The 13,316-nt window shown below is 37.2% G+C and overlaps 1 protein-coding gene across 3 annotated transcripts in view; it reads left to right on the top strand.

Annotated features, from left to right (window-relative positions):
• Positions 1–13,316, top strand: part of LOC123561019 (xylulose kinase-like) — an 81,748-nt gene that overhangs the window by 22,668 nt on the left and 45,764 nt on the right. Inside the window, exon 11 of one of the 3 annotated variants that reach the window (XM_053552314.1) lies at positions 9,704–9,819. The exons of 1 other annotated variant lie outside the window; for it this stretch is intronic. In XM_053552314.1, coding sequence (XP_053408289.1) covers positions 9,704–9,819 — 116 coding nt within the window. Of the gene's footprint in view, positions 1–4,082; positions 4,199–9,703; positions 9,820–13,316 lie in introns of all 3 variants that reach the window. One more of the 3 variants, XM_053552315.1, reaches the window with a different exon arrangement.

Genomic DNA, 13,316 nt, shown 5'->3' with positions numbered 1-13,316 from the left:
CTGCGTAGTGTGAAAACATGAGGCTATTCTAGCAGGAGATCACTTTAATCTTTTCTCTAGACAGCCTACATGTGCGTTTTTTTTTAAATCCTGATTTGATGGTATATGATGACCTCATAGTGTATGAGCAATTTTTAAATTGACTGTTCAAAGAATACGAAGAGCTATTGCACTCATCCAGTCGTCTGTGTCTGCATTGACATTGGCATCAGCATCCCGATTTGATTAAGTTTTTGTATGTAAGCTGGTAACTCAGTAATTACTTGTGGGAATGGATTGAAAGTTCAACACTGTGATGAACTGACTTGGAATTTTGCAAAGTTATGCCTCTTCTCCGACTTAAATTCATTCATTTAACTTTTTTTAGTGACAATACTGTTGAATAGTCAGACATTTCTGTCCTCTGACAATTCTTGTTAATTTACAATGTCACTTGTTTTTATACGCCCGAAGGGACGTATTATGTTATGACGCTGGTGTCGGTCCGTTAGCAATTTCGTGTCCGCTCTATAACTCTTGAACCCCTTGAAGGATTTCAAAGACACTTGGCTTAAATGTTCGCCACATCGAGATGACATGCAGAGCGCATGTTTCGGATGACTTGCTTCACGGTCAAGGTCACACTTAGGGGTCAAAGGTCATATGACTTTGTTTCGTGTCCGCTCTGTAACTTTTAAACCGCTTGAAGGATTTTAAAGAAACTTGGCACAAATGTTCACCACATTGAGACGACGTGCAGGGTGCATGTTTTGGATGGCTCGCTTCAAGGTCAAGGTCAAAGGTCATATGATTTTTTCATGTGTATATTGCACTGCATTGCGGTGCTCTTGTTTTTATTTGGCAAATCCCTTTTTAGCTCACCTGAGCCTGAAGTGCTCAAGGTGAGCTTTTGTGACCGCCCTGTGTCCGTCGTCAGTAGTCCATTGTCGTCGACGTCGTCAACATTTTAACTGTTAACACTCTAGAGATCACAATTTTGGCCCAATCTTAATGAAACTTGGTCAGAATGTTACCCTCGATAAAGTCTTGGACGAGTTCGATATCGGGTCATCTGGGGTCATAAACTAGGTCACCAGGTCAAAGCAAAGGAAAAGCTTGTTAACACTCTAGTGGTCACAATTTTGGCCCAATCTTAATGAAACTTGGCCAGAATGTTGCCCTCAATAAAATCTTGGACGAGTTTGATATTGGGTCATCTGGGGCCGAAAACTAGATCACCGGGTCAAATCAAAGGAAAAGCTTGTTAACACTCTAGAGGTCACAATTTTGGCCCAGTCTAAATGAAACTTGGTCAGAATGTTACCCTCAATAAAATCTTAAACAAATGGGATATTGGGTCTTCTAGGGTCAAAAACTAGGTCACCAGGTCCAATCAAAAGAAAGTCTTGTTAACACTGTAAAAGCCACATTTATGACTATATCTTCATGAAACTTGGTCAGAATGTTAATCTTGATGATCTTTAGGTCAAGTTTGAATCTGGGTCATGTGGGGTCAAAAACTAGGTCACCGGGTCAAATCAAAGAAAAATCTAGTTAACACTCTAGAGTCCACATTTATGACCATATCTTAATGAAACTTTGTCAGAATATTAATCTTGATGATCTATGGGTCAAGTTCAAATCTGGGTCAGTTGGAGTCAAAAACTAGGTCACCAGGTCAAAGGAAAAGCTTGTTAACACTCTAAAGGCCGCATTTATGACTGTATCTTCATGAAACTTAGTCAGAATGTTAATCTTGATCTTTAGGTCAGGTTTGAAATTAGGTCACTGGGTCAAATCAAAGAAAAAGCTATTTAACACTTTAGAGGCTACATTTGTGACCATATCTTAATGAAACTATCTTGATGATCTTTAGGTCAATAGGACAGGTGAGCGATACAGGGCCTTCATGGCCCTCTTGTTTGTTCACTTATAATAATTTTTTTTGAATTACTTCCCATTTATGTTACTACAAATAGCTTATTTTGTAACTTTTTTATTATTGGTCATAGGGAAAATCTGAGAAAATCTGAAAATCTTTTTTTCGTGGACTTATAAATTTTTTTTCTGTCAACTTAGAATTAAAAAAAAAAATTTCTTCCCTTTGTTCTTCCTGTCCTTTGGGCTTCAACAGTTAAGTTCATTAAATTTTGCTCCCATCCTCCTCTGATATAACCCTTCGGGCATATATTTCCCAACTTGGTGGAGATCTTGTTTCAAAATATTTTTGATTGGTTTATAATTGTGTTTCTAGATATGTAAGGGCTTATATTTTATTCTGTTGAGCTATTGTGTTGAGCCTGATTGTTAATTTAACAACTTAAAAGTTTAGGAAAAAATTATTTTCAAATGGTAATAAGTGATAAGTGCTCAATTTATTCTTAACCCAAAATGTTAAAGCTTTTTAAAATTTGCCTGACTGAGGTCTGTAACTGGGCATGAGTTTTTGCATATAGTATTAATAATACAAGGATAAACCCCTTACTTCTGTATTTTTTAATGATTTAGGTAAAATTTAAACTGAAGCTTTGATTAATTTGCTTTTACTTAACTTTTTCTTCAAGACATAATTATTATAGTAATTATGGGGGCCTCCTTGGCCGAGTGGTTAAGGTTGCTGACTTCAAATCACTTGCCCATCATCGGTGTGGGTTCGAGCCTCACTCGGGGCGTTGAATTCTTCATGTGCGGAAGCCATCCAGCTGGCTTACAAAAGGTCGATGGTTCTACACAGGTGCCCGCTTGTGATGAAATAATGCACGGAGGGGCACCTGGGGTCTTCCTCCACCATCAAAGCTGGAAAGTCGCCATATCATCTATTATTGTGTGGTTTGATGTAAAACCCAACAAAAAAAGAAAAGAAATAGTAATTATGCACTATTTCAACCAATTCTTAACTCCTAATTGTGCTTTTATGCTTGGTGTAACCCTCACTTGTGGCAATGGCAATGCCCCCACCTCATCACAAGAAGTTAGCAATAGCAAATAAAAATTCTGTTACACCCTGCTATACTGTATGATAGAAAATTTTTATAAGAATAAATCTGGTTCATAAAATAGAATAAAAAACAGATAAGATGAAACCTTCAACATGTTTATCTGTATGTGAAACATTACACATACTGTAATCGTACTAGTATAGATCGCACCTTCTTTACTGAGATTCTGGTCAGGAAGGACCGGTGTGACCTATACATGGGTATAGAACAAGACTACTTTTTTTCCCTGAAATTCTCGATGCAGCGTGACATTAACATAATACCGTTGTGATGATTTAAGCATTGTTAGCCATATTAGAATTTTCATTAAAATATATTTTTGCAATGCATTACTAAAACTCATCATTAAGGTTTTAGCAAAACGTGTGTAAAACTTTCCCAAGTTGTTGTTTTTGCAAGAACATCAAACCAGCTGGAATTACAAGTTTGTAATAAGGAGATGTCTGAGAAGGTGATGAGAAGTTTGAGAAAGTTTAACTTCCTGTGTTTTCAATAGCATCTCGTACTATAAGGAAACTCAGTTTAGTAGTACACGGGTGCACATTATACATGGGAATCTACAGTATTTGTTTGTTTGTTTTGGGGTTAAAGCCGTTTTTCAACAGTATTTCAGTCATGTAACAGCGGGCAGTTAACCTAACCAGTGTTCCTGGATTCTGTACCAGTACAAACCTGTTCTCTGCAAGTAACTGCCAACTTCCCCACATGAATTATCAGAGGTGGAGGACTAACGATTTCAGACACGTTTATCAAATAGTCACAGAGAACATACACCCCGCCCGAGGATCGAACTCGCGACCCCGCGATCCGTAGACCGGCGCTCTACCTACTGAGCTAAGCGGGCGGGTCGGGAATCTACAGTAAGTATTTTTCTAGAAATCTGTAGATATTTTTTCACTGATTCTTATACATGAATGTGACTTATACTTGTATGATTGGTGCTTATTTTTATGCGAAACCTACCACATGTTTATCTCTATGCAAAACCTTCCACATGCTTATACATGTGTATGCTTTTAGTTCAGTTGAATAGCTTATGTGGTCTAGAAAAAATGCACAATTTCAGGAAAAGAAATTTCTAGTATTGTTGAATATTAAATATAGGTCAGTCTTGGTTCAAGTGATGATGTATTTATACTGCTGAATGGGGCTAAAGCGAGGCTAAGCGGACATGTATTTATAGATGCTACAGATACACTGCCATTTGTTGGACTCATTTGGTAAATGCATATTTGCCATGATCACTATATAGATTGCACCTGTTACATAGTGCTTATAGGGACTTTTGTGGTTTTGGAATACATATACAAGTAGAAGTGAAAAAAATTGTCTTCTGTTTTATCCAGTAAGTGGTATTTCAGGAAAATATAGCATTCACAGTGACAGTTTTGACTGTGATTTGTATAATGAAAAATATTCACTAGGCAAATTAGGAACAATTTTCAGTGATATTTTCAAGGTGCAACATTGATTGATGGAATGAAGCCTTGGTCATATAGTCTTTGTTTTCTTGTAATTCAAAATGTAAATATTGGTGCATATTTTTAAAGAAAAGAATGATTGCACTTAGCTATACTCATGCTTAGAATGATTTCACTTACTAGCTATATGCATGCATACATAGAATGAATGCATTTGGCTATACTTGTGCCAAGAAAGTTTTTATGCCCCCACTTTGGGGGGGCATATAGATTTGCTCTTGTCCGTCCGTCCTTCCGTCCGTCCGTCTGTCCGTCCGTCTGTCCGTCCGTCCGTCCGTCCGTCCGTCCTTCTGAAAATGTTGTGTCGCGCGTAGCTCTGAAAGTATTTGACGTAGAGTCACAAAACTTTACAGGAATGTTGGTCAGCATGTGTAGTTGTGCACCTGGGGTTTCGCGTCCGGATTCATTCAGTCGTGTAGAAGTTATGGCCCCTGACTTTGTAAAAATTGGTCATTTTAATGTTGTGTCGTGCCTAGCTCCAAAAGTATATGACCTAGAGTCACAAAACTTTACAGGCATGTTGGTCAGCATGTGTAGTTGTGCACCTTGGGTTTCGCGTCCGGATTCATCCAGACATGTAGGAGTTATGGCCCCTGACTTAGTAAAAAATTGGTTATTTTAATGTTGTGTTGCGCATAGCTCCAAAAGTATTTGACCTAGAATCACCAAAGTTTACAGGAATGTTGGTCAGCATGTGTAGTTGTGCACCTGGGGTTTCACGTCCGGATTCATGCAGTCATGTAGAAGTTATGGCCCCTGACTTTGTAAAAATTGGTCATTTTAATGTTGTGTCGTGCCTAGCTCCAAAAGTATATGACCTAGAGTCACAAAACTTTACAGGCATGTTGGTCAGCATGTGTAGTTGTGCACCTGGGGTTTCGCGTCCGGATTCATCCAGTCATGTAGGAGTTATGGCCCCTGACTTAGTAAAAAATTGGTCATTTTAATGTTGTGTCGCGCATAGCCCCAAAAGTATTTGACCTAGAATCACCAAAGTTTACAGGAATGTTGGTCAGCATGTGTAGTTGTGCACCTGGGGTTTCGCATCCGGATTCATTCAGTATTGTAGGAGTTCTGGCCCCTGACTAATGTCATGTAGTGGGGGCATCTGTGTCCCATGGACACATTTCTAGTTTAACTTTCAAAACATATAGACAGATATTTTCTTCCTTATTATACCCAGAGAATTATTGATGCTTTATTTGAATAACGCATGCCTGTTGGTCAGTTCATCCATAATGTCTGCATCATAATGTAAATGCAGAAATTTTCGCGAGGGTTTAATTTTCGCTATATTCATGAGGCCCTACATCTTGTCAAAATAAATCCTTATGTAAATATGTACATTTAGTATAGTTCAAATTTAAGTAGTGACCATTTTTACAATTTCATGAATATTAAATCTCGCAAACATACTCCAAATTTCAAATTCACGAAATTTTGACCTATGCTGGATGATTTCAATAAAACTGGCATCAGCTGTTAACGTCATCAAGACATTATGCATAGTGTACAGCCCAGTAACAAGGTTCAAGGTCAAAGTTACACTTGGAGGTCAAAAGTCAGATTGCTTAACTTGTCTGAGCTCAATATTATCTAAAACACTCAAAAGACTTTCATAAAACTTGCATCAATTGTTAACCAAGTCATTAGTAATAAAAGTTAACCTAATTGAGATGATATGCAAAGGAAACAAAACATTTCACTATTTCCAAGGTCAAGGTCACACTTGGAAAAAGGTCATATAGCTTAACATTGTGTCTGCTTCATGTTGTCTAAATCACTTGATTATGCCCCCCACCCCCCTTCGAAGAAGGAGGGGTATATTGTTTTGCAGATGTTGGTTGGCTGGTTGGTTTGCTGCTCCATAGACCGAATGGTTTCCGAATGATAACTCAAGAACGCTTGAGCCTAGGATCATGAAAGTTGATAGGGTCAGGTTGGTCATGACAGCAGATGATTTCTTAGGTCACAGTGTCCCGGAATAGTTAAATGGTTTACGGATGATCACGAAACTTAAAGGGCCAAAATTTGTTATTTTGGCTTTTGCAGCCATATAGAGACTTCATGTATGATTTGATTTGATACAAACTTGCAAAATATCATTAACAACAATAGATCTTGGATTCCATGATGAATCCAGTGTTTTTTTGGTCCGAATTAAAGCAAAGGTTGTTGTTATAATGCATTCCAGGTGCGCCATAACTGTGTCTTACAAAGTGTTAAAAGGCACTATTCCCATAAAAGTTTGTCTATATCTCTTTGTCATGTTTAGGTTGAAGACACATATATATAGTTGTATATGTCTAAGCCACTTGCTTGGTTCATGACATGCGACAAACGCAGTTGTCTCAGTCCTGATGGCACTCGGTCGACGGACTTAAATTGTCAAGAGGCAGCAGACCTGATTGAAAAATTCATAACGTATACTTATCAGGATCAGTCTGCTTTCAAGCTTGAATTTCTATGTCCACTATTTATTTATTATTGTGTTTTCTATGCTTGAAATATTTACAAAAATGAATAAAGCTGTAGATACAATGTATGTAAGGTTTAAGAAACACATGCAGTAAGTGTCAGAATATTTTATGTAAAATTTATTTGCCGACACCCTGTATGTAGCTTTTTTTCACTTTTTAACACTTTCCCTCCTGTGACCAAATAACATTTTTGCAGCATACATACAGTCAAACTTGTGCTAGCGACCACCCGTGAATAGCGACCACCTGTCGATAAACATACATGTATATAATAATTACAAAGGCATTTGTAATATTTTGTTGTGTCACTGGGGTGGGGGGGGGGGGGGGGAAGATGTTTAAAACATATCAAAAAATTATCATGAACTATCTTTATTATGCTATTTCAGAAGTCTAGCCCTAGGTCAGTTTTTAGCTCGACTATTCAAAGAATAGTCTAGCTATTCTACTCACCCTGGCGTCGGCGTCGGCGTCACACCTTGGTTAAGTTTTTGCATGCAAGTACATACAGCTATCATTTAAAGGCATATAGCTTTGAAACTTATTTATTCTTTTTCTAGGTCAATTACCAACCTCACTGGGTCAATTTCCATAACTCTAACATGTATTTTGAGCAAATTATGCCCCCTTTTGGACTTAGAAAATTCTGGTTAAAGTTTTACATGCAGGTTACTATCTCCAAAACTAATGCAGATATTGGATTGAAACTTCACATGTGTCTTCGGGGTTATAAAACTAGTTGATAGCACCAAGTCCCATAACTCTGACCTTCATTTTGGCCAAATTATGCCCCCTTTTGGACTTAGAAAATTCTGGTTAAAGTTTTGCGTGCAAGTACATACAGCTATTACTAAAAGGCATATAGATTTGAAACTTATATTTTCTTTTTCTAGATCAATTACCTACCTCACTGGGTCAAGTCCCATAACTCTGACATGTATTTTGGCCAAATTATGCCCCCTTTTGGACTTAGAAAATCCTGGTTAAAGTTTTGCGTGCAAGTACATACAGCTATTACCAAAAGGCATATAGCTTTGAAACTTATTTATTCTTTTTCTAGGTCAATTACCAACCTCACTGGGTCAAGTTCCATTACTCTTAACATGTATTTTGAGCAAATTATGCCCCCTTTTGGACTTAGAAAATTCTGGTTAAAGTTTTACATGCAAGTTACTATCCCCAAAACTAATGCAGATATTGAATTGAAACTTAACATGTTTCTTCGGGGTTATAAAACTAGTTGATAACATCAAGTCCCATAACTCTGATATGTATTTTGGTCAAATTATGTCCCCTTTCGAACTTAAAACTCTTTTGATATTTAACATTTTGGGTAATAATTTCCTGCTTCTGTGACAATATTTCGAATAGTCGAGCTTGGCTGTCTTATGGACAGCTCTTGTTACTTAATTGGATAGGCAATCTAAATAGGAAAATGTCTTAGGTCCTCTTAACCTTGTGAACACGAAAGAAGTGACATTTTACATTTGATTTTAACCACACTTTCAACTTAAGTCACAATGAGATGTTGGTTCCTTTTGAAAACCAGCTAGATTCAATTATGGGTTCTAGAGTAAATGCCCCTGAAAGGGGCAAAATCTTCTATTTTGGTCTTTTCAGCCATATAGAGGTTTCATTTATGCTTTGATTTGATACAGACTTGCACAGAATGTTTATCTTGATGATCTCTTAGCCAAATTGGAAACTGGGTCATGTGGGGTCAAAATTTAGGTTACAAGGTCAAATCAAATGAAAAGCTTGTTAACACCCTAGAGGCCACATTTATAATCCTATCTTCATGAAATTTGGTAAGAATGTTGATCTTGATGATTCCTAGGTCAAGTTTGAAACTGGGTCATGTTGGGTCAAAAACTAGGTCACCACTCAAATCAAAGGAAAAGCTTGTTTACACTGTAAAGGCCACATTTATGACCCTATCTTCATGAAACCTGGTCAGAATGTTTATCTTGATGATCCCAAAGTCAAAATTAACAGGTAAGCGATATAGGGTCATCATGACCCTCTTGTAATGATATTGCTATCTGTTTTATAACTTAAACATCTTAAAGGGCATAGAATGCCTGACAATAAGTTAACTTTGTATGAAAGCCACTCTTTAGCCTTTCAGAACACTGAAAGAATCTTTAAAATCGGACCATTATTGAAAAAGATGAAGCAGTTTGAAATTTAAGAAAATGGCTAGTCATGGAGGCAGCCATTTTAGTTTGTTTTTGATGTCATTTACACACTGCGCTGAATTTCTTTATTCAGCAAATTACTTTTTAAATAGATTAATTTCATATGTTTCTTGAGTGTTAGATGTAAAACATGGCAATTCCTTTTATTAAAGCTGGAAAAACTGACCCTGAAGAAGGCTCTGTAGAATCTGAAACGTCAGTCTTTTAATAAAAAATTATCAAGCTTAACCAGCTTTGGTTGTGTGATTACATTACACTTCGGTGTTTTTTTATAAAGCTGGAAAAAGTAGAAAATTATTTTACAGAAATAAATAAAAACAGTTCTAATATGTATGTAGAAATTTAATAAATCTGCCATTTTGTTTTTTGTTATCATGGAAACAAAATGGCCGCCTTTTTAAAATCAAATATTTAGATGCTCATGACTTTCTAATTTTTTAGCCGATTTTCAAAATTATTGAATCCATTCTTTAAATGAATTTTAAGAAACCCTAGCGGATGGAATTAACATAAGAACAAGATTGCCTTTCCCTTTAAGACATGCTCATTGAAAACTATGATTTCAGGTCAGCATGGGATCATCCGATGTTATACTGATCATAGTTACAGAGCCTCCTTCTACACTTCATCCTTGTGCCAATATCTTGATTGACAATTTTGATGACTATTTTCTTCTAATTGGGTATTTTATTTAACAAGTGCTTGCTGTGCTTGAAGTGTCCCTTGTATGCTCTTCGTGTAGTGAAGATAGTGTACCTGTAATATAGAGTACACTCTGCTACTAACAACTTAATGTCCAGGCAGTGTGTAATTAGGGATTAAGTTTGATACAGGAAACCATTAGCTTGGAATTTTGGATTTCTGGGAGAAATAATTGATTTCCATATGTCCGGGAGATGAACCAGAAGTCTGTGAGTCTCCCGGACGATCCGGGAAACTTGACATGTATGATATACCAAAATTGTTAACTTAGATAATTACTATTTCTGACTTTCTTGTATCATAGCTCGGTGTTTTTTCTTAACAAATTTGGCTTAGGTAAATCGTATACACTGAGTGCAGGGTGCGGTAACTAAAAGTGTGCAGGTATTAAATACCCGCACGGTAGTTACCGCACTGTTGGATAGGAAAGTATGCCAGCGTGTCTGGAACAGCAAACAGCAAAGTGTATTTTATTGATTTTCTGCTCTCGCATTGGTTTATTTTGCCTGGGCTTTACACGTTGGTAAAAACAAGATTTTAAGTACTCGCTGAACTGCTGTATATGGCAGTGTGGAACACCTACAGTATACCATATATGGATGGCTCTGATACAAAACAGAAAGAACATTAAAACTCTCGGGTAAACGATTTATACTGGATCGTTTATCCTCGAGTTTCAATGCTCTTTCTACTACTTAGCTCACTTGTCACATAGTGACAAGGTGAGCTTTTGTGATCGCCCTTCATCCATCATCCATCTGTCGTCCGTCCACAATTTCTTGTGTACATGATAGAGACCACATTTTGCACACAAATTTGTATTGACATAATATCTCGGTTCCTTTCCAAAACTGGACAGATCACATCATGGGTTTCAGAGTTATGGCCCCTTAAAAGGTCAAAATTTGCTAGTTTTGCTTGTGAACATGATAGAGACCACATTTAGTCAAACTTGCACACAACATGTTTTGGCATAATATCTCCGTTCCTTTCAAAAATTGGCCAGATCCCCGTCATGAGCTCTAGAGTTATGGCCCCTTAAAGGGCCAAAATTTACTTTTTTGACTTTTGCAGCCATATAAAGACTTCATTTATGGTTTGATTTGATACAAACTTGTAAAAAATCTTTAACAACAATAGATCTTGGATTCCTTGATGAATCTGACAGATCCAATCATATGTTCTGGAGTTACGACCCCTAACTGAAAGAGCCAAAATTTGTTAATTTTAACATTGTGAACATGATAGAAGTGACATTACAACTTAAGTCACAATTAGGTCTCAGTTCCTTTTGAAAAGCGGCTGGATTCCGCCATGGGTTCTAGATTAATTGCTCCTGAAATGGGCTATTTTTTTTATTTTGGCCCTTTTATAGAGGTTTCATTTTTGCTTTGATTTGATACAAACTGTCACAGAATGTTTATCTTGATGATCACTAAGCCAATATTGAAACTGGGTCATAGTGGTTCAAAAACTAGGTCACAAGGTCAAATCAAAGTAAAAGCTTTAGAGGCCTAGAGGCCACATTTATGAACCTATCTTCATGAAATTTGGCCAGAATGTTTATCTTGATGATTCCTATGCCAAGTTCAAAACTGGGTCATATGGGGTCAAAATCTAGGTCAACCACAGAATGTTTATCTTATTGATTCCAGTTCGAAACTGTGTCATGTAGGGTCAAAAACCTAGGTTCACCCGCTTAAATCAAAGGAAAAATGTGTTAACACTCTAGAGGCCATATTTATGACCCTATATTTGTGGAACTTAGTAAAGAATGTTTATCTTGATGATTCCTAGGTCAAGTTCGAAACTGGGACATGTGAGGTCAAAAACTAGGTCACCACACAAACCTAAGGAAAAATTTGTTTACACTGTAAAGGTCATATTTATGACCCTGTCTGCGAAACCTGGTCAGATTGTTTATCTTAATGATCACATGGTCAAGTTTAACAGGTAAGCGATATAGTGTCATAATGACCCTCTTGTAAAGATATTACAATCTGTTTCATAACTTAAACATCTTACGGCATGCGCATTTAACACTGTATGCTTTCAGATCAGCATGGGTACAGCCGATGTTATAATGATCATAGTTGCAGAGCCTCCTTCTACATTTCATCCTTGTGCCAATATCTTGAATGACAATTTTGATGACTATTTTCTGATCCTATTTGGGTATTTCATTTAACAACTGCTTGCTCTGCATGTAGTGTGAAGATAGTGTACCTGTAATAAAGAGTACACTCTGCTACTAACAACTTAACATGCCTCCAAAAAATTAAAATGCTTGCAAAACATGTACTAAAATCTGTCTATGCAGCACAGGTTAGATTTTAGTCACCCAATTTACTTTGTGCAGTGGTGCAGGTTTAGAGCAGCACACTCCTGACTAGGAGGTGCAGGGTTCAAATGCCTTTAGTAGAGAATTCAATTGTGACCTCTGCTAAACTTTACAAAGACATTAGTACTGATAAGAAGCCCAGAAAACAACATTTTTACTGTCAAGCATAATTTGCATTAAGGATCTAGGATCAGTTTTTTTCTACATGTAAGAATTTTTTCATACTGTATATGAGTTTAAAAGAGTTTAAGTGAGTGAGTTTAAAGTTCTCACTGCGTCTGTGTTAGGTTCTGAGAATTGAGTATAAATACTGGAGTTCCCCCATCACTTCATTATCAACCAGCAATGGATATGAACGCACATAAACTGGAACTTCTTCAGCAACTCACTCTGCTACAAGGACAAGGAGAAGAGGCTCTACTTGATGTACAAGCTGCACTTGTGTTGGTGAAGAAGGAGAAGGAATAGAAGACAACCTAGGTCTTGCTGGGTCCGTCCCTAGCTTTCTGCTGAAAGAAGACTGCAATTTGGCTATTATGACCAACTGATGGCATAGTTGTGTATTGTATTTGATTGTTGTTGAGTGAAGATTTGAACACAACAAAACCTGCAGAACAAATGAAAAAGCGCAGCACGTGGCGCAGTATTTATAAGGAGCAGACAAACACAGTGGGAACGTGATAAGAATGTGGTTAGCGCGTGGTGCAGTCTGACTGGTCATAATAAGAACGTAGTAAACACGCATTAGACGTGGTGCTCGCGTAAGATGCGTGTGGTAAGAAATTATACTCTCTCCAGAGGCAGGAATACAGTAGTATTTCAGAATCTAAATTTCGGACTTGAAACATTGCTGAATAAGGGTCAAGGTCACTTAATTTATTGTCTCTGAATACAGTTTTTAAATTGACCATTGGTAGGACTGCATTTAAAGGCTTCTTTATAAGATTGGAGGCTTGACTTGGTAACTGTACGCCTGGTACAAAGTGTAAAGAGATTATATTAGATTCACACATGTTCATCTGTAATTTGTGCTTGCTCCATATCTTAACAAAAATCAGTAATTCTTAATAACCTCCTGAAGACTGTAGAGCATACAACCCAGGTTCCAGATCAAGGTGACACTTGATCAAATTGAT

Source organism: Mercenaria mercenaria, chromosome 10 (assembly GCF_021730395.1).
Source record: "Mercenaria mercenaria strain notata chromosome 10, MADL_Memer_1, whole genome shotgun sequence".
In the NCBI taxonomy this organism is placed as follows: Eukaryota; Metazoa; Mollusca; class Bivalvia; order Venerida; family Veneridae; genus Mercenaria; species Mercenaria mercenaria.
This window is presented reverse-complemented; position numbering and strand designations above follow the sequence as displayed.